Genomic DNA, 26,407 nt, shown 5'->3' on the forward strand with positions numbered 1-26,407 from the left:
CCAGCCCCGACCTTACCCTGTCGGTACAGCGTTTGACATGTTCAGAAGTGAAATGTGGAAGCTGTTTCAAGTAAGAGTCCTTGGACCACATGGCCTGGGTCACCATCTGGGCCAGTTCCATCGCAGCCAGCGCCGGACTGAGCCAGCCGTTACTGGAGAGCACGTCCACGCAGGCTTGGATCAAACGGATTGCCTGGCGGAAGAGGAAAACACAGCAGTGTCAGCGCCATTTAATAAGAATCTCACCAACCGCACCGGAAATTAATACACATCCACAACACTGGAGTTCCCAAGCTTCCATTTTGGCTCCTCACCTTGCTGAGGATCTCCTCGGTGTCAGACTGCAGCTCGGCGCTCAGCTGCATTCGGGAAAGGTGCGCCTGCAGAAGCAGGTTTGTCTTCACGTGAGGGTCATTGAATTTTGGGTTGTTCAGTTTGTGAGGAACCTTCTGATACAGCTGTAAAAACAAGTAATAAGAACAGCTTTTAAGCAACACCACACCAAGGTGTGATCACTGACCCTCAATCATGTAACTAATGTACCTTTTTTTGGTACGCAGTCCCTTTAAGTGGCCGTGCGGCCCATTCAAATTTTCGTGCACGCGCAGTTTCTACAGTATCCGGCGAGCGGCCTGCGCGGGACCTCCAGACCGCTGCCTAGCGGCACAGCTTAACGGAAACATTGGTTGTAACCCCCCACCCCACAAATCACTGGCCTTCAACAGCCCCTGTATCCTCTCACTGACCTGTCGCAGCAAGTTATCTTCATGGTGCCTGATGGGAATGTTTTCGTACTCTGCAGCGTTGGAGATGATCTCAATCAGACCTCGAATCTTTGTTTTGGCGTTTAGAGACATACTGAACAGCTCTGGAACCAAAACACAAGTAAAATTAGTTTCCAATTTCATTAGAAACATAGAAAATAGATGCAGGAGTAGGATATTCAGCCCTTCAAGCCTGCACCACCATTCAATAAGACCATGGCTGATCATTCCCTCGGTACCCCTTTCCTGCTTTCTCTCCATACCCCTTGATCCCTTTAGCCATAAGGGCCATATCTAACTCCCTCTTGAATATATACAATAAACTGGCATCAACAACTCTCTGTGGTGGGGAATTCCACAGGTTAACAACTCTGAGTGAAGAAATTTCTCCTCATCTCAGTCCTAAATGGCGTACCTCTTATCCTAAGACTGTGTCCCCTGGTTCTGGACTTCTCCATCATCGGGAACATTCTTCCCGCATCTAACCTATCCAGTCCCATCAGAATCTTGTAAGTTTCTATGAGATACCCTCTCATCCTTCTAAACGCCAGTGTATAAAGGCCCAGTTGATCCAGTCTCTCCTCATATGTCAGTCCCACCATCCCGGGAATCAGTCTGGTGAACCTTCGCTGCACTCCCTCAATAGCAAGAACGTCCTTCCTCAGATTAGGAGACTAAAACTGAACACAATATTCCAGGTGAGGCCTCACCAAGGCCCTGTACAACTGCAGTAAGACCTCCCTGCTCCTAGACTCAAATCCCCTGCATTCCTGCAAGATGACTGACACACTTAAGCCCTCAGTCCAGACACACTGCAATAGGCCGATACACTGGAGCCTTCCATTCCAGCGGGCCACTACGAGAGATATATAGGAGATGACTCAGCCCATCTCACTTGTCGGAACTTTGTGAGACGTAGTGGGCGAGAGACGGAGGGAGACTGTGTGATATACCAGTACTTACCAATGGTGGTATAATTGATGTAATAATAAGCTGCGATCATTCCAAGGTTCAAAGGTGCCACATCCATCTCATCCTCAATGCTGATGCACTTAGACTGCTCCAGGTCATTCAGGGTATTTTCCACCAACTGAGACAGATGATCTGAAAGATGTCTGTGGGACACACCTGCAACACCAAACAGGATACACATTACTCCTGGACTGATTGAGACCATTGCATCCAGCTCATCCTATACTGGAGCAAAAGAGCAGAATCAGATAAACACTGCCAGAAAAATAATTCTTATATGTGAATTCAACAAAATGTCTGAGATATTCGACCCATACTGCCCCCTCTTATTTCAGGCTGCAGATTTGCAATTTGAAATAGTCGAGTTGTCACAGGCACCATTCGAACCCTCACTTCACAGCCCCAGGCAGGACTTCAGCAGTACTCACCCATGCCAGGTGGCACACTTCACAAAGCAGAATTCACCATCTATCTAAAATACTCACTGGCATCAATTGAGAGTGGTACAAACACAGCATCTTACAATCTAGATGTCTAATGGGTTCTAATTGCACAAACATTTTAAATTAGGAGGCTGAAGGGAGTAAATAATGACAAAGTAAATTGGAGAAGAAGTAAATAAGGAAAAGAACTTGCAATTATATAGTGCCTTTCACAGCTCCCAGACATCCCAAAGCGCTTCACAACCAATGAAGTACTTTGGAAGTGTAGTCACTGTTGTAATGAAGGAAACGCGGCAGCCAATTTACACACAGCAAGCTCCCACAAACAGCAATGTGGCAATGACCAAAGAAGCAGTTTTTAGTGATGTTGGTTGAGGGATAAATATTAGCCAGGACTCCGGGGAGAACTCTCCTGCTATAATCGGATAGCGTCATGGGATCTTATACCTGAAGGGACATATGGGAACTTGATTTAATTGTCTCATCCAAAAGACGACACCCCCTCAATACTGTACTGGACAGTCAGCCTAGATTATGGGGCGGGACGTGAACCCACGACATTCTGACCAAGAAGTGAAAATGCTACCATTGAGCCAATTCTGACACCTAAATGGCCCAAAGCTCTCCTTCCGTGTGAATGATTCATATACACACCCTGCAAATTGTAGTAATTTGGATTCTGGGTCATCCTGCGGTAAAGAAAGGTCCAGGTCAGGTAATCCACGGCATCCTGCTTGTTCTCTATGGTTTTGGTGACGATCTCAGCGTTGAAATGATCGTGTAGGCAGTGGTCAAGATGGGACTCCACTGGCAGTGGCTCGTACAGGAACTTCTTGAAGAAATCCTGAAACAAAGGATCAGTCTAAGCTGCAGTAACACAGTGCAGATGTGGGGCAGTTCCTGGCAATGTGCAGACAGGCACTGACACACTGCAGGCAGTAACTCGAGTGCTGACATTCAGAGGCAGAGCCAAAAGTGCACAGTGTGAACCAGCCCATCGTCCTCACCTTTTTTGACCCTTGACACATAATGACACAACGTCCCTCGTCGTCCTGTAAGGGACGATTAGCGCGTCCCACCATCTGCAGAACATCATAAATGGGGTAATCCACATACCTAAAACAATGCAAATATGAGTCATTCAGCCTCTAAATTAAACGTGCAGAGCTTGGTAATGACAGTTTCTAAGCAAGAGTTGGTTTACAGCTTGTGACAACCTCAAGTGAATTGGGTTGCGCACCATTGCTTCTCAGCAAGAACAACTAATACCCGAGAAGGAAGGCAATGTGCTTCACAGAATGTCCCCACCTACAATCAGGGATATAACGTACAAACCCAATGGAATTCTTTGCAAGAAAAACTTGCATTTATAGTGTCTTTCACAACCTCAATACGCCACTGAAGTACTTTTTGACGTGTAGTCACTGTGGTAATGTGGGAAACGGGGCAGCCAATTGCGCACAGCAAGCTTCCACAAACAGCAATGTAATAATGACCAGATAATCTGTTTTTGTTATGTTGATTGAGGGATAAACACTGGCCAGGAAACAAGGGATAACTTTTCAGAATAGTGCCATAAGATCTTTTAAAAAGAAAGACTTGCATTTATATAGCGCCTTTCACGACCACCAGACGTCTCAAAGCCCTTTACAGCCACTGAAGTACTTTTGGAGTGTAGTCACTGTTGTAATGTGGGAAACGCAGCAGCCAATTTGCGCACAGCAGGGTACCAAAAACAGCAATGTGATAATGACCAGATAATCTGTTTTTGTTATGTTGATTGAGGGATAAATATTGGCCCCAGGACACCGGGGATAACTCCCTTGCTCTTCTTCGAAATGAGGATCCATGGGATTTTTTTTACATCCACCTGAGGGAGCAGACGGAGCCTTGGTTTAACGTCTCATCCAAAAGACGGCACCTCAGACAGTGCACTGGGAGTGTCAGCCTAGATTTTTGTGCTCAAGTCTCTGAAGTGGGACTCGAACCCACAACCTTCTGTTCCGGAGGTGAGAGTGCTACCCACTGAGCCATACCTGATGGGAAGGGTTGGGGAAAGAGAGGGGTGACTAGGGTAGTGATTGATAAAAAGCTAGTAAATGTAAAGTTTTTGGATTTCCAAAGGCATCTGACAAAGTTGTTCATGTGAAACTAATAGGGAAGCTTAGGCATAGTTGACAAGCTGTCCAGCTGGACTGAGAACTGCTGGGCAACAGAAGACAAACAGAACAAAAATTGGTCTAGCTGCAGAAAAAGTAAGCCGTGGTGTTCTACAGAGGTTTATTCGGCGACCCCTCTGCTATCTGCAATAATTGTGAACAATAGGGAATAGGATGTCTCTAGTGGGTTATTAAATTTGCTGATGAGACGATGCTCAGTAGGCAGGTGATGAGTAGAGCGCAGATTGTCTGTCATCAAAGAGACTAGGGCCAATTATTGCAGACGGCTGACAGATCTTAATGTGGGTAAATATAGGGTAATGCATACAAGAGGAAACTATAATCATGTATAATGTGAAAGCATTATATTTTAAGCAGGTCAGTGACTTGCGTTAATGGAACCCGACTCTACAGAGATATTATCAAATGCCTCTCCTTAAAAAAAGGAGGGAGAAAGAAAACAGGGAATTATAGACCTGACATCGGTGGTGGGGAAAATGTTGGAATCAATTATTAAAGATGTAATAGTAGCACATTTGGAAAGCAGTGACAGGATCGGTCTAAGTCAACATGGATTTGTGAAAGGTAAATCATGGTTGACAAATCTTGCAGAATTTTTTGAGGATGTAACTAGTAGAGTGGATAAGGAAGAACCAGTGGGTGGGGTGTATTTGGACTTTCAAAAGGCTTTTGACACATAAGAGAATAGTGTGCAAAATTAAGGCACATGGTATTGGGGGTAATGTATTGATGGGGATAGAGAACTGGTTGGTAGACAGGAAGCAAAGAGTGGGAATAAACGGGTCCTTTTCAGAATGGCAGGCAGTGACTAGTGGGGTGCCGCAGGGTTCAGTGACCCCAGCTATTTACAATATACATTAATGATTTAGATGAAGGAATTGAATGCAATATCTCCAAGTTTGTAGATGACACTAAAGCTGGGTGGCAGTGCGAGCTGTGAGGAGGCTGCAGGGAGACTTGGGCAGATTAGGTGAATAGGCAAACGCATGGCAGATGCAGTATAATGTGGATAAATGTGAGGGTATCCACTTTGGATGCAAAAATAGGAAAGCAGATTATCTGAATGGTGACAGATTAGGAAAAGGGGAGGTGCAACGAGACCTGGGTGTCATGATACATCAGTCATTGATGGTAAGCATGCAGGTACAGCAGGCAGTAAAGAAGACAAATGGCATGCTGGCCTTCATAGCGAGGGGATTTGAGTTTAGGAGCAGGGACGTCTTACTGCAGTTGTACAGGACCTTGGTGAGACCACACCTTGAGTATTGTGTACAGTTTTAGTCTCCTAATCTGAGGAAGGACATTCCTGCTATTGAGGGGGTGCAGCGAAGATTCACCAGACTGATTCCCGGGATGGCAGGACTGACACATGAAGAAAGACTGGATCGACTAGGCTTATATTCACTGGAGTTTAGAAGGATGAGAGGGGATCTCATAGAAATATATAAAATTCTGACGGGATTGGACAGGCTAGATGCAGGAAGTATGTTCCCAATGTTGGGGAAGTCCAGAACCAGGGGTCACAGTCTAAGGATAAGGGGTAAGCCATTTAGGACAGAGATGAAGAGAATTGTGAACCTGTGAAATTCTCTATCACAGAAAGTTGTTGAGGCCAGTTCATTAGATATATTCAAAAGGGAGTTGGTGTGTTTAGTGGGTGTGTTGAATCGTGACCAGGTGCATAAAAAGGATAAATGCAAGTGATTGCACTCTAACCATTCTCCTCCTCTTGCCAGGCGCAGTACAAGTGGTGGTGGCCTCTCGGAGTCTGTGTTGGGGAATGAATAAATCCCTTACGACTAAAGGGATCAAGGGGTATGGAGAGAAAGCAGGAATGGGGTACTGAAGTTGCATGATCAGCCATGATCATATTGAATGGTGGTGTAGGGTCGAAGGGCTGAATGGCCTACTCCTGCACCTACTTTCTATGTTTCCTTAAAGTGGCTAAACTAAGATTTCAGGGTGTGGTTAACAAAACATAAATTAAAATAACAAAATTAAATCAATGGGGTCAAATCAGGCGAAATTCAATCACAAATTCCAAGCACTGCTGGTTTAGAAATTTTTAATGCTCAAAGATCGAAAAATACCGACACAGCGGGGAAAGAGACAGGCTCATGGAGTAGCAAGAGTCACATTAGCCCTCTTCTGATGACACAGTGTATATTCCCTTAAAGAGATATTCCCTTAAAACTAGAGATTACTGAGACAAGGAGAGTATGCACATGCAATTAACAGCAAATTGTGAAAAATACTCACGCGTGGATTTTGCCATTATAGTACTGGGTATCCATGATGGTGACAAGGTGAGAGGAGATATTCATTCCCCAACACAGACTCCGAGAGGCCACCACCACTTGTACTGCGCCTGGCAAGAGGAGGAGAATGGTTAGAGTGCAATCACTTGCATTTATCCTTTTTATGCACCTGGTCACGATTCAACACACCCACTAAACACATGCAACATTTGTCCCAATTATTGATGAACATAACAGAGTCTTGTACTTAAAACAGACCTTCCCTTTTGTTCGTTCTTCCCCTCCCCCTTTCAGTGCTCGTTAAGAATCCATTCTTTCCAAACACTCTCCAATCCGATGAAAGGCCGTCGACCCGAAACGTTATCTCTGCTTTCTCTCCACAGATGCTGCCTGACCCGCTGAGATTGCCAGCATTTTCTGTTTTTATTCCAGATTCAAGCACCTGCAGTATTTTGCTTTTGTGAGAGTCTTGTGCTTCTCATGTACAATCCTGACACAAATTCCTTAAAGGAAATGGAGAGAGCTAGAGAGAGAGAGATGGAGAGAGAGATAGAGAGGGGGAGTTCCCTGCACTGACGGAGAGAATGACACTATTAAAACCCATCAAAACTCACTCTCTAAGGGAGAGCGGAGCCTAATGGGACAGATATACACTCGCCCATCTGAGCAGGACAGTAATTTCTCATCTCATTGCTAAAATCTTATAGCAAGCCCCGTGAATCTGATTTTAACATAAGCCATGACCATTCCTGCCCTTGCAGTTGATGAGAATTGTGAGGACCCTTACCAGAGCGGAAGAGCTGTTCTACGATTCTGCGCTCGGTCAGATTGAGCCCCTCGTGCAGATAACCAACTCCATTAGCAAGGGTCTCCTTTAGAGTGTTGTCATTCAGCTTATCAAGGTACGGAACCAAATCCTTTTCTGTACAGTGCAGAAACCTGCAGGCAGAGGGAGTTAGTTAATCAGTGATACCCAGTCCACATAGCAGAAATCCAGACTCCTCCTCCCAAGAATACTAATACTTCAACAAACAAGACAAGGAGAATGTTAAAACTTGGCTGGTTGAAGGTTAGAAGTTCAGGAACAAAATTAGATGCATCACAACAAAAATTCAAAAGACAACTTGGGTGGCTAGATGCTCCATTTGAAACCTGGCGTGGCATTTTCAAAAACATTTAAAAAAATGTATTAATACTCGCCTTTGTGGCTGGATATCAGCAGCACAGAACGTAAGGATGTCAATGGCAGTCAACCTGGTTTGCTTGCGAGAAGGAACGAAGACGATTACTGGTTTCTTGGGCGAGTGCTTCATGATGGCGTGGTAGACAGGCTTGGACATGGACAGCAGGCGAGTCTGAGTGTGGCTGACATTGAAGCCCTGAAATCAAAGTAAAATATTAAAAAACAGCACAAGTTTCCTCCCCCTCCACCCCAGCACTAATTTTCTCCCCTTCTTTTCCCCTAAAGATGCTAACCCCTTGCTTGGGGTACAAATTCATAGGGGATGCTCACCTTTCAGTACCATGTCTTTGGATGTTACCTGGACTGGAGAATTTTAGCAATGAGGAAAGATTGGATAGGCTGGGGTTTGTTTTCTTTGGAACAGAGGAGGCTGAGGGGAGACTTTAATTCAAGTGTATAAAATTATGAGGGGCCTAGAGTGAATAGAAGGATCGATTTCTCTTAACAGAGGGGTCAGCAACAGGGGGCATAGATTTAAAGTAATTGGTAGGAGGTTTAGAGGGGATTTGAGGGGAAATTTCTTCACACAAGAGGATGGTGGGGGTCTGGAACTCACTGCATGAAAGGGTGGTAGAGGCAAAAACCCTCACCACATTTGGATGTGCACTTGAAGTGCCGTAACCTACAGGGCTACGGACTAAGAGTTGGAAAGTGGCATTCGGCTGGATAGCTTTTCTAGCCGGCGCAGACATGATGGGCCAAAATGGCTTCCTGCCGTGCTGTAAATAAATGTCTATGATTCTATGTTCAGGTCCCCGTTCTTTATATATGAACCGACAAGCAGGGTCAGCAGACTGTTTGACAGCCGAGCAAAATCCTGTCCTCATCGACTTCCTTTGACCAATGCACTTTACAGCAGGGGCCACTGGATAGCCATCAGCAATTTTCCCTTGAAGCTGCGCGGCCCTCTGGAGGTCCCGCGCAGGCTGCTTGCCGGCTTCACAATGGGAAACACTGCGCATGCACGGAAATTTGAAGGGCTGCGAACCCGTAAAAAAAAAAAAATGAAGGAACATTGCCGATCAGGTGCTGGAATTCCGGTTGATTTCTCCTTCCTTAAACTGGAACGTCGAAGCCAATTGTAGCACCCCCAATGCTGCACCAACTGCAAGCTAACTCAACACAAACTGGGGATTGAACTCGGTCCGTACGGCACAGTACTCACTGCCTTAGCCAGGAGAGCCACACAGTGGGACACTTGCAGAGCATTCAGTGAAGGGAATATCCCGAAGAAACAAAATTCCTAAAACCAGTCGCAAAATGCCCAAGGGAGAGGACAGCTCTCTAACTGATGCCTGGGGAAATTCTGCTCACTCAGGTCGGGGGAGGGGGGGCGGAATTTCTTATCAAGTTAATGTCCTGTGTTGTAACCAAATAGGTTACAGCTAAATATTTGATATTTTACGAAGATATAGTTTCATGTCTTCAGAGTTACGATTCAGAGCAGCAGACAAATTCAGAGCTTGGAGAACATAGCGGGTTGTGCTCCCTGTACCTGAATGTGCAGTTCCAGTGGGACCGGACGCACGTTGGGGTGAAAGTTGAAGGTTGCCGTGGTGCTGCAGCCAAGCCAGTGCGCCACATCCTTCGCATTCGACAGCGACGAACTTAAAGCCACGATCCTAATTGGCCGCTCAATCTGAGAGGAGATGTATCGCATTCTGGAGCAGATAACTTCCAAAACGGGCTGAAAAGTGAGACAAGAAATCAAAAAGATAACAATCACAGATTGAAGTATTGCTGGGAGGAATTGAATCATACGCATTTACTCACAAATACCAAGCACAGTACTTTTTGAGATTCGCACTCCTGGCTGGCTCCTCCCACATTCTACTCTATGTAAACTTGAGGTCATCCAAAACTCGACTGCCCCGTGTCCTAACTCACACCAAGTCCTGTTCACCCATCACCCCCTGTGCTCGCTGACCTACATTGGCTCCCGGTTAAGCAACACCTCGATTTCAAAATTCTCATCCTGGTTTACAAACCCCTCCATGGCCTCGCCTCTCCCTATCTCTAATCTCCTTCAGCCTCACAACCCCACGAGATAATGTGCGTTCCTCAAATTCTGCCCTCGAGCATCCCTGATTATAACCGCTCAACCATTGGTGGCCGTGCCTTCAGCTGCCTGGGCCCCAAGCTCTGGAACTCCCTCCCTAAACCTCTTTCCTCCTTTAAAATGCTCCTTAAAACTTACCTCTTTGACCAAGCTTTTGGTGATCTGCTGTAATTTCTTCTTATGTGGCTCAGTGTCAAATTTATTTGTTTTGTCTTATAACACTGCTGTGAAGCGCCTTATGACGTTTTACTACTTTAAAGGCGCTATATAAATAAAAGTTGTTGCTGTTGATAGCCAATCCTTACCTATCGTGTGTAATCTTAGCCTCTCCATTAATAACATTTAATCATTACACTGCTGAATAAACAGCAATCCTGAATATTTTTGATTGTTTTGTGAAGTAAAATAGGCAGAAACACGGTTTTTGGTCATCAGCAGTCGGAACACCAGCTAGTCTATCACATTCCTACCATCTCTTACCCCATTCTCTCCACCAATCAGATGAACTTCATCCACGACAAACAGGTTTACATTCTGGACATTTTTCCTCTGTTTCCATCGACGGGACAGGATGTCCCATTTCTCAGGGGTGCTGATGATGATGTTTCCTTTGCCCAGCAGTTTGAGATCCGTGCTTGTCTCGCCCGTCAGCAACACAACTTTCTTGCCCAGCTTCTGCTGGAACTTCTCGTGCCAGTCTCCGTAAACCTGTGGGGGAAACCGGACCGGTCAGCACCGCAAGCATCAGGGTGGCACATCCAGTATTAACCTCAACCAGTATCTGCATACACCCAGGTAGCAACATCCTACAGGAATTTGGCACAGTTATTAACAGGAGCAGGCTGGTATCTGGAGTGTCACAGCTCAGCAAGGCAACTTTACGTTACCTTCCACAGGGAACTCCTACAGCAACAATGTCTGAAATCAACGTTCCTCCTAAGCTGCGCGGCTGTTTGCCTGTCCCGCGCAGCCCGAAACTGGCTTTTCCAATGTTAAGGTTACTGCCAATGGGCCACACAGCCCCTTAAAGGGGCTGCACACTCAAAAAATAAATTAGGGGGAACATTGACTGCAATAACTAATCCCTCGGAACAGCAGCCTGGTCAAGTACAATAAATAACTGCGTCCGTGAAAGACGGGCATCATTCAAATGGGGAGTAGAGTGGTGAGGAAGGCAGCTTTGCAGCAGCTGCGTTGTCCAGGCCAGCTCCTCATCAGCATCTGCACTGACTTCCACCATCACACCATATATATAGTCTTCCAAGATTGACCAAATACGAACCAAACTCACTGCACAGTGCTTACCATCCTCCAGTTACCATCATCATCATAGGCAGTCCCTCGTATCGAGGATGACTTGCTTCCACGCCAAAAAAGGATGAGTTCACAGGTGTTTCAATGAAGGACCTAATATTCCAGGTCTTGAACTACATCCTGAAGGGTGGAAGATGCCTATACGTGGATTTTTTTTAAACGTGTGGTGACCGTTGCACATCAGCCACCACACGGGCTTGACAGAGCTAGGTCTTGGACCAGTGGCAAGGGTTAACCAGCTCTGCTGCAAGGACCTAGTGCGCGCACATATCGCAGTGTGGGCTGGCCCGTGCTGCTCCTGGGCCCTTGCTTCTTCTGGGCCTAATCACTAGCTCACCATCACCACAGCAATGGCAGCAATTAATTCCCTGTGTGACTGACGGGTGTCTCCTCCACTCTAGTGTTCAAGGTTTCCATCAAAATTTAACCTGGAAAATAATTCTTGCCAATTTTGTCCCTTCCTCTCCCGGAGGCACTGACTCCTTGCTGGGCAACAGGTCATGAGCGCTGATTATCCTCCAGTACCTCACCCAAGTGGCTATTTCAAGTATAGGCCTAGACAGTGTCAGGGGGATATTCGATCATTTGGGACACAGCAGCAGCTACTGCATAGCAATCAGGAGCAGAAACACTGGCTAATTAGCTCCTCCTTAACCGAGGCCGCAAAGTTGAATTGTAAAGTAAGACTTTCACAAACTCAGGTTGTTCCAAAGTGCTCCATAGCCAATGAAGTAAGTTTGTAGTCACTGTTGTAATGCAAGAATTTCCCACAATGAGAATGACCAAATAATCTGTTTTGAGTGGCGTCGATTGAGAGATAAATATTGGCCAGGACACCGGAGAGAACTTCGCTGCTTTTCTTCTAAATAATGCCATGGGATCTTTTATGTCCACCCGAGAGCGCAGACGGGGTCTCGGTTTAATGTCAAAGAGCGAGTTATTATTTAAATGGAGAAAGATTGCAAAGTGCTGCAGTACAGTGGGACCTGGGGGGTACTTGTGCATGAAACACAAAAGGATAGTATGCAGGTACAGCAAGTGATCAGGAAGGCCAATGGAATCTTGGCCTTTATTGCAAAAAGGATGGAGTATAAAAGCAGGGAAATCTTACTACAGCTATATAAGGTATCAGTGAGGCCACACCTGGAATACTGCATGCAGTTTTGGTTTCCATATTTACGAAAGGATATACTTGCTTTGGAGGCAGTTCAGAGAAAGTTCACTAGGGTTGATTCCGGGGATGAGGGGGTTGACTTATGAGGAAAGGTTGAGTAGGTTGGGCCTCTACTCATTGGAATTCAGAAGAATGAGAGGTGATCTTGACAGGGTGGATGCAGAGAGGATGTTTCCACTGATGGGGGAGACTCGAACTAGAGGGCATGATCTTAGAATAAGGGGCCGCCCATTTAAAACAGAGATGAGGAGAAATTTCTTCTCTCAGAGGGTTGTGAATCTGTGGAATTCGCTTCCTCAGAGAGCTGTAGAAGCTGGGACATTAAATAAATTTAAGTCAGAAGTAGGTGGTTTTTTTAAATCGATAAGGGGATATGGGGAGCGGGCAGGGAAGTGGAGCTGAGTCCATGATCGGATCAGCCATGATCTTATTGAATGGCGGAGCAGGCTCGAGGGGCCACATGGCCTACTCCTGCTCCTATTTCTTATGTTCTTATAATCTGTTTTGAGTGGTGTCGACTGAGGGATAAATATTGGCCAGGACACCGGAGAGAACTCCGCTACTTTTCTTCGAAATAATGCCATGGGATCTTTTACGTTCACCCGAGAGAGCAGACGGGGTCTCGGTTTAATGTCTCACATAAAAGATGACATAAGAACATAAGAATTAAGAACAGGAGTAGGCCATCTAGCCCCTCGAGCCTGCTCCGCCATTCAACAAGATCATGGCTGATCTGGCCGTGGACTCAGCTCCACTTACCCGCCCGCTCCCTGTAACCCTTAATTCCTTTATTGGTTAAAAATCTATCTATCTGTGATTTGAATACATTCAATGAGCTAGCCTCAACTGCTTCCTTGGGCAGAAAATTCCACAGATTCACAACCCTCTGAAATTCCTTCTCAACTCTGTTTTAAATTGGCTCCCCCGTATTTTGAGGCTGTGCCCCCTAGTTCTAGTCTCCCCGACCAGTGGAAACAACCTCTCTGTCTCTATCTTGTCTATCCCTTTCATTATTTTAAATGTTTCTATAAGATCACCCCTCATCCTTCTGAACTCCAACGAGTAAAGACCCAGTCTACTCAATCTATCATCATAAGGTAATCCTCTCATCTCCGGAATCAGCCCAGTGAATCGTCTCTGTACCCCCTCCAAAGCTAGTATATCCTTCCTTAAGTAAGGTGACCAAAACTGCACGCAGTACTCCAGGTGCGGCCTCACTAATACCCTATACAGTTGCACGTCCAACAGTGCAGCAGTCCTGCACTGGGAGCGTCAGCCCTGATTTTTGTGTTCCAAGTCTCTGGAGTGGAACTTGTACCCACAACCTTCTGACTCTCATGTGAGGGTGCTACCCCACTGTGCCACAGCTGACATCTAACTTCCTGAACTGCAGAAAACTAATCCCTGCCCCGGCTAAGATCAGGTAACTCGGTACAAACTTTGGATCTTCTTAGACTGCTTGGCTCAGGTACTAGATGGATAAACTGCCCATCCTCTGAATTTTAAAGTGAATGTATTCCAAAATGAAATGTTTTCAAAATGATTCAAGATCAGAACAAAGCAGCTTTTTTAGTAACAAGACTTATAAGAACAAAAGAATTAGGAGCAGGAGTAGGCCATATAGCCCCTCGTGTTGCTGTGCCATTCAATAAGATCATGGCTGATTTTCGACCTCAACTGCAATTTCCTGCCCGATCCCCATATCCCTTGATTTCCAAAGCTCGATCTATCTCAGCCTTGAATATAAACGACGCAGCACCCACAGCCCCTTGGGGTAGAGAATTCCAAAGATTCACAACCCTCGGAGTGAAGAAATTCCTCCTCAGCTCAGTCTTAAATGGCCGACCCCGTCTCCCGAGACAATGCCCCCTCGTTTTAGAAGACGGTCTGGTTACTGTTTATTTCCCGTGACCTGGGTATATATTTCGGATAATGCGCAGCACACGGCCTCACCTGCTCAGCCAGGGCCTCCATCGGAGTAATGTACACACAGCGTCCTTCAGAGTTCTGCAAAAGCATTCGCAGGATTGCAAACTCTGCACAGATGGTCTTCCCGCTGCCTGTGGGAGCCCCCACAAACACGTTGTCATCGCTGTTGTAAACCGCATTGAAGACTGAAGATAGAAGAAGATGAACAGTTTTAGGACTGTAGCTTCAGTAACCTGGTGTATGACTACAGGTTATGAGACAAGATTAACCAAACACTCGGGAACAGGACTCGGGAAGAAGTGTAAGTACCGCACGTTTACTCGGTCCCTCCTGGGACAAGCTCATCACCATCCAGTTAGAGCCAGACTCTCATCCATCACATCAAGTAGAAGTGTGCAGTATGTTGTGGAGGTAGATTGACACTATTCCCAATTTAGCTCAGTTGCAACGGAGAGAATAGCAGCTTCCCCAACAATCAGGAAGCTTCGACTTGGGAGCTTCTTGTACAAATCCCCGAAGGCCAATTACAGAGTGGCACTGACAGAGACTGGGGATTCAACTAGCTGGCTGCCCGACTGATACGGTAATGGAGTGTAGCACAGCTCTCGAGGACAGGGGGAAAACACAATGGAAACTAGGATGCAAAAAGGGGGCATTCCTTTTGTTGAAAAGCAGAGATTATTTGATCTACATATTGCATAAAATGAACCCACAATTCATCTCCTTTTTCCCAATACGTGATCATAACTGATATCTCACCCTCGCTATAATTGAATCTCTTCTGCATCCTGTCCATGGCCTCGACATCCTTTCTAAACTAGGGCATCCAAAACTGGACATCGTATTCTAACTCTGTCCCAGCCAGTGATTTCTATAGGTTTAGCATTCCCTCTCCCCACTTGTACTCTATCCTTGTTTATACAACATAGGATCTATTCAATATGCTTTAAAAAAAATCTTTATCAGCTTGTTCTACTTTTAAGATTTGTGTATCTGAATCCTATTGTCTCTCTGCTCCTTTGAAGTTTGAACCTTCAGTGTGTATGTTCTCCCCTTGGTTACCCCCCAAAATGTATCACCTCTATTACATTTCATCTGACATTTATCTGCCCAATCAACAATGCGTTTTGGTCCTGCTCCACTTTTATTTTTTAAATGAATTGTTTAAATTCACTGTAAATCACGGCTAAGGAAACAGCTACTTTTGAAAACCCATCAGTTAACCAATAATAAATCTTTTAAAACCATTACTTTGAAGCTAGTAAGAATGCAGGAGGGTGGAGCAGAGACCCGTCAGAAACAGAGCCATTACCTTGTGTCTGGATTGGGTTGAAGAAGGGGAACTTATCCTGGTAGAGGTGTTCAAAGGCGCTGTTCCGCAGCGCTGACACGGGTAGCGGCTGCAAGTCCAGCAGTTCCGTGGGGGGAGGATACTTTTCGGGAAGAATCAGGTGTCGGAATGAAACTGGGAGTTGAGTCTCGCAGGCTGCAAGGGAAACAGTAACAGGGAGCATAGTCAAAAGGCTTGCAAAGCCAAGCACAAGGAGAACACCAATAGAAAACGCACAATATGAAATAAAATGAAAGACTATTAATGAAACTAAAGTAAACCTGATTAGGGCGACTCTAATGGCCAACTCAGTGGTCATCAATTCTCAAATGGGTTTGATATTAAATTCGGGCTTATTGAAACTAGTTAGTTTTAATCTACGTCAATCAGGCTGTGTGAGGATAGGAGTTAGGTCTTGCTGCTGATGTTACTGTGCTGAAGCATTCATTTTCCCTCAGTTTGAAACACATGGTTACTCACAGAGCCAGCGATCCGACACCACTCTGATGAAATACTGCGGAGGGAGAGGCTCAAAGACGGGCACGAAGAACATCACCAAATGCTCATCCTGAGCATACTTTGCCTTCAACAGGAAATACTCGTGGTGTAGGATCACTTCACTGTCCACATCCTCAACCAGGATCCAGAATGCCTCCGAGGATCCGTGTATCTGTGGCAACAGAGGGGCGGGAGAGAAGTCAAGCAAACACCGGACAGTACCAACTCAATCCTTTAAACACAGGAGGAACAGGGTACCCACCACAAGACTTGTACATTCTTGTCTGTTAAATTGGAACTTTTAAACATTAAGCTATAGTTAACGATCCGGAGTTGTATTGTCACATAGCCATTTGCAGATGAAAGGAAATCTGACTCAGAACTCGTAACTGAATTTTCTTCAAACGATTAACTGCGGAGATGAACCCCGAGCTGTCCTACCTTCTCGTCCCACTGGAAGTCGGGCGTGATGGTCAGTTCCACTTTCAGTGTTGAGCGCGTGATGGGCTGGATGTGGACAGCGAGTTCAAGTTTCGGGAATTGGTGAATGTACTTGTGGATGGTCTTGCCCATCTTTGGCATTCGGATCAACTCGCCTGGTTGGGGGAAAAAAATGGTGAGCAGTACATTTGAAACATAGAAACATAGAAAATAGGTGCAGGAGTAGGCCATTCGGCCCTTCTAGCCTGCACCGCCATTCAATGAGTTCATGGCTGAACATTCAACTTCAGTACCCCATTCCTGCTTTCTCGCCATACCCCTTGATCCCCCTAGTAGTAAGGACCTCATCTAACTCCTTTTTGAATATATTTAGTGAATTGGCCTCAACAACTTTCTGTGGTAGAGAATTCCACAGGTTCACCACTCTCTGGGTGAAGAAGTTCCTCCACATCTCGGTCCTAAATAGCTTACCCCTTATCCTTAGACTGTGACCTCTGGTTCTGGACTTCCCCAACATTGGGAACATTCTTCCTGCATCTAACCTGTCTAACCCCGTCAGAATTTTAAATGTTTCTATGAGATCCCCTCTCATTCTTCTGAACTCCAGTGAATACAAGCCCAGTTGATCCAGTCTTTCTTGATAGGTCAGTCCCGCCATCCCGGGAACCAGTCTGGTGATCCTTCGCTGCACTCCCTCAATAGCAAGAATGTCCTTCCTCAGGTTAGGAGACCAAAACTGTACACAATACTCCAGGTGTGGCCTCACCAATGCCCTGTACAACTGTAGCAACACCTCCCTGCCCCTGTACTCAAATCCCCTTGCTATGAAGGCCAACATGCCATTTGCTTTCTTAACCGCCTGCTGCACCTGCATGCCAACCTTCAATGACTGATGTACCACGACACCCAGGTCTCTTTGCACCTCCCCTTTTCCTAATCTGTCACCATTCAGATAATAGTCTGTCTCTCTGTTTTTACCACCAAAGTGGATAACCTCACATTTATCCACATTATACTTCATCTGCCATGCATTTGCCCACTCACCTAACCTATCCAAGTCGCTCTGCAGCCTCACAGCATCCTCCTCGCAGCTCACACTGCCACCCAACTTAGTGTCATCCGCAAATTTGGAGATACTACATTTAATCCCCTCATCTAAATCATTAATGTACAGTGTAAACAGCTGGGGCCCCAGCACAGAACCTTGCGGTACCCCACTAGTCACTGCCTGCCATTCTGAAAAGTACCCATTTACTCCTACTCTTTGCTTCCTGTCTGACAACCAGTTCTGAATCCATGTCAGCACACTACCCCCAATCTCATGTGCTCTAACTTTGCACATCAATCTCTTGTGTGGGACCTTGTCGAACGCCTTCTGAAAGTCCAAATATACCACATCAACTGGTTCTCCCTTGTCCACTCTACTGGAAACATCCTCAAAAAATTCCAGAAGATTTGTCAAGCATGATTTCCCTTTCACAAATCCATGCTGACTTGGACCTATCATGTCACCTCTTTCCAAATGCACTGCTATGACATCCTTAATAATTGATTCCATCATTTTACCCACTACCGATGTCAGGCTGACCGGTCTGTAATTCCCTGTTTTCTCTCTCCCTCCTTTTTTAAAAAGTGGGGTTACATTGGCTACCCTCCACTCTATAGGAACTGATCCAGAGTCAATGGAATGTTGGAAAATGACTGTCAATGCATCCACTATTTCAAGGCCACCTCCTTAAGTACTCTGGGATGCAGTCCATCAGGCCCTGGGGATTTATCGGCCTTCAATCCCATCAATTTCCCCAACACAATTTTCCGGCTAATAAGGATTTCCCTCAGTTCCTCCTCCTTACTAGACCCCCCGGCCCCTTTTATCACCGGAAGGTTGTTTGTGTCCTCCTTCGTGAATACCGAACCAAAGTACTTGTTCAATTGGTCCGCCATTTCTTTGTTCCCCGTTATGACTTCCTCTGATTCTGACTGCAGGGGACCTACGTTTGTCTTTACTAACCTTTTTCTCTTTACATATCTATAGAAAGTTTTGCAATCCGTCTTAATGTTCCCTGCAAGCTTCTTCTCATACTCCATTTTCCTTGCCCTAATCAAACCCTTTGTCCTCCTCTGCTGAGTTCTAAATTTCTCCCAGTCCCCAGGTTCGCTGCTATTTCTGGCCAATTTATATGCCACTTCCTTGGCTTTAATACTATCCCTGATTTCCCTTGATAGCCACGGTTGAGCCACCTTCCCTTTTTTCTTTTTATGCCAGACCGGAACTCTAGACAACAGCCAACAGCTTTCAATTCACAACGGGGAAGGCTGTGTAATACTGCACTGGCCGCTCGAGAAATTACAAAACAAATCTTCAACCTGCCCCCAGTGCAGCCTCAGCCAATACAACCATTCCCCCTCAACAAAGGATTTCCCATCACCAATGCACGTACAAACACACCAGGCTGTGAACCCCCAACTCACACAGTGCAGGATTCCACACTGCCAGCACAGATATCGGAGACTCTGGTTGGTGCGGTGCCTTTCACAGTTCTTACCTATCTCGTTATGATTCAAGTCGTATAGTCGCTCAAACGGGAAGTTTTTCTTCTCTATCTTCTTGATGACTTCCTCAGGCAGCTTCCTGAACTGCCGCAGAGGCGACATTGACTGCCACCTGTCAGAGATACAAGGCCACCAGTTGTTGGATTTCTCTTAAAAGATCCATCCTTCTACTCTACAGAACCATGATAAGTAGCAGATTAAATTTCAATGGCATAAGGTTGCACTAGTCAGATATTGGGAGATTCACGTGGGACCTGGGTGGTGTAGTGGGTCAAACACTCCCTTCGCCTTTCAGATCCGGGTTCAAATTTGGCCCACAGGGGATTTAAGTCTACGTACCAACTATGTGAAATGAGTTTGGGACACAGTTCCCGGTGAACACAGGCCACAGCATAACATCAGCACTAACTGGCAAAGTCAATTAGAGGCCACAGGATGGTTACTGTGGATGCTGAGTCGTTGAGAATATGAAAGGCTGAGATAGATAAGATTTTTGGACACTAAGGGAATCAAGGGATATAGGGATCGGGCAGAAAAGTGGAGTTGAGGTCAAAGATCAGCCATGATCTTAATGAATGGTGAAGCATGCTCAAGGGGCAGTATGGCTTACTCCTGCTCCTAATTCTTATTTTCATATGAAAAAATGGTACAGTAGAAGCTCTCTTGATGCTGAAGCACATTGTTGGGCAGAGTAAAAGGAACAAAGCACATTCTCAGGACATCTCACAGCATGTTACAACCAATGGATTACTCTTTTGAAGTGTAGTGACTGTTGGTCTATAGGGAAACCAGGCAGCCAATGCACACACAGCAGATCCCACAAACAACAAATCAATCACCAGATAATCTGTTTGTAGTGGTATTGATAGAGGGAAGAATGTTGCCCAGGTTACCAGTGGAAATCCCGGTCTTCCAAAAATAGATCTATGGGAACCTTAACATCTACTAGGTCATGCGGACAGGATCTTGCTTTAACGTCAGTCAAAAGATGGCATTTCTGACAGCGCCCACCTGTGACAGAGACTGTGGTTCTCATATTGGACTGTTCAGCCACCTAAGAGGGACTGCCTATGATGATGATGACTGCAGTGTCAACCAAGAATAGCACGATGAGCTGAATGGTTTCCTTCTGTGTTGCATGAATCTATGAATATGGGCTCAAGTCCATAGTGGGGCTGGAACCCTCCATATTTTGACTCAAAGAGCGTGTACCAGGCTGACACTAAAGAGGGAGCTTTGCTTCACATCTCACCCATGTTGTACTTGCTGGGGCTTGTGGATGCTGAAACCGGTTGGTTGAAATGAAAGATGTTGCACTCCCCAGCATGAACAGCCCTTGTTTGAAGAGCATTGCAGTGGCCATATGCGGATAAAACCGGCCAGCTACAAGGTTTCTTTTCTGCAATTAACTGATGATTCTTTTACTACGAGTACAGGACATGATTTAGTGCAGGTTTCTTACATTCGCTTGTCAATCATTTTGCAGAGATTAACAGTCTTGTCTGTTAGCTGGGCCCAGCCTCGATTCAGGACGATCTCAAATATACAACGCATCAGCCGGCCTGCGGACTGAAAGACAATATGAAAAAAATACGTTCGAAATAGGCAATTTAACAAATCCTAATGTAGGCAGCCTCAGTAAGCAGCCCTCAGCTAGTTTCATACAAATGTACAATGCATCACCTCCTCCCACCCCCTGTAATGTATGCACTGTGAGCATGCTCACAGGTTGGTAGAGCTGTTGAGTTGGGAGTGGCTTAGCCAGTCACATGATGTTCACAAGATTCAATAAAACCCCAACTAGTTGGGTTCAGGGGATCCACGATGAGGTATGCAGTTGTGAGCCTGGTGGATGAACTGGTAATGTGTAGTGTGATTGTTAAACCTTTACTAATAAACGAACTAGTTCTTAGTAGCAATGTGTTGCTATGAATTCTTAAGTAAAGAACCCATGAAGCAAATACATTACACCCCCCAAATAGTATAAAAGGCAATTAAACATAAACCACTGCATAACAAAAACGTTAAGCCCATTACTGAACTGAACAGAATCCATTCTGCTCGGTTACACTTACCTGAGTGACATAGACCATATCTGCCATCAGTGCAAACCCTTCCAACTTCAGCTGAGAGATGTAGGCTTGGAGCAGCACATTGATCTGAAACACAGGATACACAAAAGGTCATCAAGCTTCATATACAGCCCCCAAGCCAGCGTCCTTGTATGTATGGTCACAGCCATTCCACCACCCCCGCCATGTACTCGATCATAGCACGCATTAACGTTTCTACTAAGCTGCGCGGCGGTCTGGAGGTCCTGCGCAGGCAGTTCACCAGCTTTTAAATGGAAGAAACTGCATGTATGAAAATTTGAACGGGCCACGCAGTTACTTAAAGGGACAGTGCGCACCCAAATAAAACAATGAGTACACATTGGCACCCCCCCCCAATATACAAGTCACAGCACACACCCCTCCCCAATATACACAATCACAACAGCCTCCTAATATATAGTTACAGTCCCGCCCCCCCCCCAACCCCGATATTCACAGCATTCCCCTCCCTGTCCATAAATACGGTCACAGCACCCCCAACCACCCCCACCATATAAATATAGTCACAGCATCCTTTCCCCCATCCCCCCCAAAAAAAAATATATACAGACATATCACCTCTCTCTCATTTCAGGCCAGTTATCAGTGCTTGTCCATAGACACCACATGGCGGGCAGGTGTATATGGACATTTCAAACTTCCAAATGGTGAAATTTCACAAGCGTCACCCCAAACTCTAAGCCCCAGAAAGTCTGTCTCCACTCCAGCAAATGAGTCCATGCAGGGTGTGCATAGGACGGATACAAAGAGCCAGGTTAAGATAGCCAGCTTATTCCCATTACCTTTGCACTAGGCTCCTCAATGCTCTCCTTGACAGGGATAGGGACTCGTTCCAACAACTTCTGCAGCTCAAGCTTCTCCTCCTGAGGGACGAGGGCAAGAGGTGAAAAATTAGTGATCGCGGTAAAGATGTAGTACATGCATGAAACAAACTGTAGCACAGACTTCTAATGAGCTTGGTAAGTTGTAATATTAAGCCATTAGGGCTTCCTCAGGGCAATTCTAAGCAAAATGGAGTTGGCCGAGGTCTTTGTTCCCCAGGTTCTCAGAGCCAATACACATACAACAATCATTCTTGGGGTGCTCCTGTATCTGGAGCTTCTGCAGTAACATAGTGGCATACACCAATCAGCTTGTACTGTTAGCAATCTATTTCCTACTGGGGAACGGTAGCCTAGTGCTTATGTTACTGGACTAGTTCCAGAGGCCTGGACTAATGATCTGAGTTCAAAATCCCACCCCAGCAGCTGGGGAATTTAAATTCAGTTAATAAATCTAGTGGAAACTATTGGATTGTTTTAAAAACCCATCTGGTTTATATTGTGTATGTAGGCACTCTGTTAATAACTTCACGAGGCAGTGGTATGGCACTTGAACTGTACAGACTGTAATCCTTTATTGCAGCTCCTAGAGTGAGGACACCAAGAGGTGAGCTCGCTTTTATACTTAGGTCTCCAGCAGCAGCACCCTCTGGTGTACAGGTAAGATATATACAGGGTGAAGGTACATTCAGGTCTAGTGTTACAGTACATCATTAGATCATTGGCATGCATGCATAACAGTTTATTAATGTTCTTTAGAGAAGGTCTGGCTTATTTGTGACCCACAGCAACGTGGTTGACTCTTAACTGCCCTTAAATGGCCACTCAGTTGTACCAAACCATAAAGTACCGCACACCACACGGACTGCAGCAGTTCAAGAAGGCGGCTCATCGCCACCTTCTCAAGGGCAATTAGGGATGGGCCTTGTCAACGATGCCCACATCACATGTATCTTTTTTTTTTAAATTGCAGGCGCGAAGTGTACCTCAAGTACGAGGATGAATTTTACAGTGCCGGTCCCCTTGTACAGTTAACCATCACAATGTTTACTAGCACCCCGTTCAAACTTCTAAAAAAAACTTTGGTGGGATCTTGGAGGCCTCAGAGAGGTGTTCATTGCTAGTCCCTTACAGTCAGAATCGGTTATTCTGAGCACAGAGACCCGCAGTGCTTGGAGAACGTTCAAACTCACTTACCTCCCGCACGGTAATGTTCTTGAACTCCGAGGACAGTGAAAAGACTCTGAAGAGCTCGATCTCACTCAGGGTGGGTTTCAGAAGCTGATTGTAAGTGGCCATGCTTTCATGTGTGATGTAATAGTGGCTCGCAATCCGGCCCAGATCAGTCACCTGCACACAAGACGATTTAGAAGTTACAGGGTTGAAGGGATGAAGTGTGCAGTTCAGAATGAATGTCAGCACTGAACACTGCTATCTGTGCTCATCAGCTTCACTACAAAAGTAATTGCTCACTTGAAGTCCAGAAACTAAAACTAAATGTTACGAACATGTCTTGATGCAATAGCATCAGATTTCTGAAGTTTAATTAAACCGTAGTTACGGCGAGTGCTATTACAGAACCTGATGACAGATCGGATGTTGCTGTTGGGAGTTAGAGCCTTGCGTTTACCTGGAAATTGCCACCTTTTTTATCGTATTTCACAAGGTTGTTTTTGTCGAGGATGAGTGCAGCGGTGTGGATGAGGTCCAGCCTGCGCTGCTCCAGCAGGGAGTCACTCTTCAGATCATCATGCGATATCCCATAGAGAGTTGGGGTTCGCAGCATGCGGATGTAGAGGTACGTGTACCCCAACCAGTTAATGGCATCCTGTAAGGTCAAAGGTTAAAGTTCAGATTCTATCAGCAGACCCTTGAACATGATCTTTTCACCTCTGGGCACAGTCACCAATGTGGGAGAGTAGAACCTTTCACCTCACTGGCCTGGACTCCGGTATGAACATACGAACATAAGAATTAGGAGCAGGAGTCGGCCATTCGGCCCCTCGTGCCTGCGCCGCCATTCATTAAGATCATGGCTGATCTTCTACCTCAACTCCACTTTCCTGCTCTATCCCGATATCCCTTGATTCCCTTAATATTCAAAAATCTATCGATCTCTGCCTTGAATATACTCAACAACTGAGCCTCCACGGCCATCTGGGGTAGAGAATTCAAAAGATTCACCACTCTCTGAGTGAAGAAGTTTCTCCTCATCTCAGTCCTAAATGGCCGACCCCTTATTCTTCGGGTAACCCGAGGCCCCCCCAACAACATGTCGTCGTACACGTCGGCTTCTCACCTTGGCGGTCTGGACGTTTCCGAGGACAATCTCGGCATTGAGCATGTCGGGAAGTCTGGTGATCATCTGGCTCTCAATGGGCAGCTGCTGGTTGAGCAGGGAAAGGTAATACTGCAGCTCACCGTGCGACGTGATCAGGATACCCTCGCCTTTCGTATCGTACTGCGGTCGCCCCGCACGGCCCAACATCTGCAAACACATTCATTTCCAAAGTGAACATATCAGAACCCAAATTTTGGTAGAAACAAAAGCTTTTAGAATCAGAAGATTGTGGCAGTTCCATCCTCGCAATATTCTCATTTGGTACCCAACTACGACACCATTTTCTTTCAATCTCCTAATGCTAAACCATGGCTACAGGGAAGAACATAAGAAATAGGAGCAAGGGTCGGCCATTTGGCTCCTCGAGCCTGCTCCGCCAATCAATAAGATCACGGCTGATCTGATCTTGGCCTCAACTCCACTTTCCCGCCCACTCCCCATAACCCTTGACTCCCTTATCGTTCGAAAATCTGGCCATCTCCACCTTAAATAAGGTAGCCAGAATAATTCCTGGCACTGCCTGCATGCCTCTCTAGCCCACCCCTTACATTTCTTCAATACAACGCTTTGACACCACTCTTCCACTACCAGCTTTATAGACATGTCAAAAATCCTGCATCAGTACGGACGAAACTCACCATTTTTCCCTCTGTTCCACCTCCCTTTAAAAGGTGTACTCAGGCGGTTACCAGCAGCTTTCTACAGCCACGTTGCATTTTTAAAGTTAGCTGTGGCTCATTGGGCAGCACTCTCGCCTCTGAATCAGAAGGTTGTGGGTTCAAGTCCCACTCCAGAGACTGGAGCACAAAATCTAAGCTGACACTCCAGTGCAGTACTGAGCGAATGCTGCACTGTCGGAGGTGCCGTTTTTTTTGGATGAGGCATTAAACCCTCTGCTCTCAGGCGTATTTAAAAGATCCCAGGACACTATTTTGAAGATCAGGGGCATTATCCCCGGTGTCCTGGCCAATATGTATCCCTCAATCAACATAACAATAAACAGATTATCTGGTCCTTATCAGAGCGCAAATTGGCTGTAGTGTTTCCTATATTAGAACAGTGACTACGCTTCAAAAGTATTTCATTGGCTGTAAAGCACTTTGGGATGTTGTGAGGTCGTGAAAGGTGCTATAGAAATGCAAGTCTTCCTTTCTTTTCTTAGACAGCAAATATCAGTGGGTGTTTCAACTGCGCACGTTCATTTTGGTATTGTCTTCTGCATGTGCAGTATCCAGCAGGAATACACTGGATAGTCATCAGAATTAGTATCTCTGTTTTATTCCCAACCCAGGGCATTGAGGTCAATAGGAATGTAATTGAACCTTTAGAGTAGGTCACTGGTACGGTGAATAGGGGCTTGTTTATGGATGCTATCTATATGGACTTTCAGAAGGCATTTGATAAGGTTCCGCACAAGAAATTATCACCAAAACGATTAGTCACATTACCTGTAATACATCCAGTGCACCCAACTCAGTCCAGCGTCCCTTTTCAGGGCTGTACACCTGTGTCCCTTTGATGATTACTGTGTGCGCAGGCAGATTCACACCCCAGGCCAGAGTTGCTGTGGACACCAGCACCTGAACATCAAAGCACAATGCGTGAAACTCAAATTATGCATTCAAGTCAACGTTAAGGTGTAAAATCCCTAACAAAAATGGTAATTGTTACTCATTTATTGCACTATTTCCACTCAATGCATGCAGCAATGCATGCAGAAGTTTTGGATCATGGGAGACATGGAACTGCATTCTGTGAACACAAATAAGAAGCTGGGAGAACGGTTGATTTGTAACACGCCCATCAGTAAAGGGAGGAGTGCATAGAGCAGTACAGTTGCATAGAAAGCCTTGTCCATGGAACTATTTATTTGGCCTATTTTTTCATTCTGGTACCCTTAAGGTTAAATTCACTGAAAGAAGTCGTCGTGACTTCTTTTGGCCATGCGCGGCCCCTTTAATGGGTTGCACAGG

At 45.7% G+C, this 26,407-nt stretch overlaps 1 protein-coding gene across 1 annotated transcript in view; it reads right to left on the bottom strand.

The window, feature by feature from the left end:
* Positions 1–26,407, bottom strand: part of snrnp200 (small nuclear ribonucleoprotein 200 (U5)) — a 54,921-nt gene that overhangs the window by 3,676 nt on the left and 24,838 nt on the right. Inside the window, exons 19-41 of the mRNA XM_070866064.1 lie at positions 25,883–26,014; positions 24,393–24,581; positions 23,724–23,921; positions 23,291–23,443; positions 22,055–22,135; positions 21,234–21,317; positions 20,621–20,727; positions 19,152–19,270; positions 16,606–16,760; positions 16,147–16,336; positions 15,649–15,822; positions 14,361–14,521; positions 10,400–10,627; positions 9,356–9,547; positions 7,818–7,996; positions 7,405–7,556; positions 6,619–6,727; positions 3,187–3,295; positions 2,834–3,023; positions 1,728–1,892; positions 747–868; positions 315–458; positions 17–193 (exon numbers count right to left, since the gene is read on the bottom strand). Coding sequence (XP_070722165.1) covers positions 17–193; positions 315–458; positions 747–868; positions 1,728–1,892; positions 2,834–3,023; positions 3,187–3,295; positions 6,619–6,727; positions 7,405–7,556; positions 7,818–7,996; positions 9,356–9,547; positions 10,400–10,627; positions 14,361–14,521; positions 15,649–15,822; positions 16,147–16,336; positions 16,606–16,760; positions 19,152–19,270; positions 20,621–20,727; positions 21,234–21,317; positions 22,055–22,135; positions 23,291–23,443; positions 23,724–23,921; positions 24,393–24,581; positions 25,883–26,014 — 3,510 coding nt within the window. The remainder of the gene's footprint in view (positions 1–16; positions 194–314; positions 459–746; positions 869–1,727; positions 1,893–2,833; positions 3,024–3,186; positions 3,296–6,618; positions 6,728–7,404; positions 7,557–7,817; positions 7,997–9,355; positions 9,548–10,399; positions 10,628–14,360; positions 14,522–15,648; positions 15,823–16,146; positions 16,337–16,605; positions 16,761–19,151; positions 19,271–20,620; positions 20,728–21,233; positions 21,318–22,054; positions 22,136–23,290; positions 23,444–23,723; positions 23,922–24,392; positions 24,582–25,882; positions 26,015–26,407) is intronic.

The sequence above is a fragment of the Pristiophorus japonicus genome, chromosome 22 (genome assembly GCF_044704955.1).
Source record: "Pristiophorus japonicus isolate sPriJap1 chromosome 22, sPriJap1.hap1, whole genome shotgun sequence".
Lineage (NCBI taxonomy): Eukaryota > Metazoa > Chordata > Chondrichthyes > Pristiophoridae > Pristiophorus > Pristiophorus japonicus.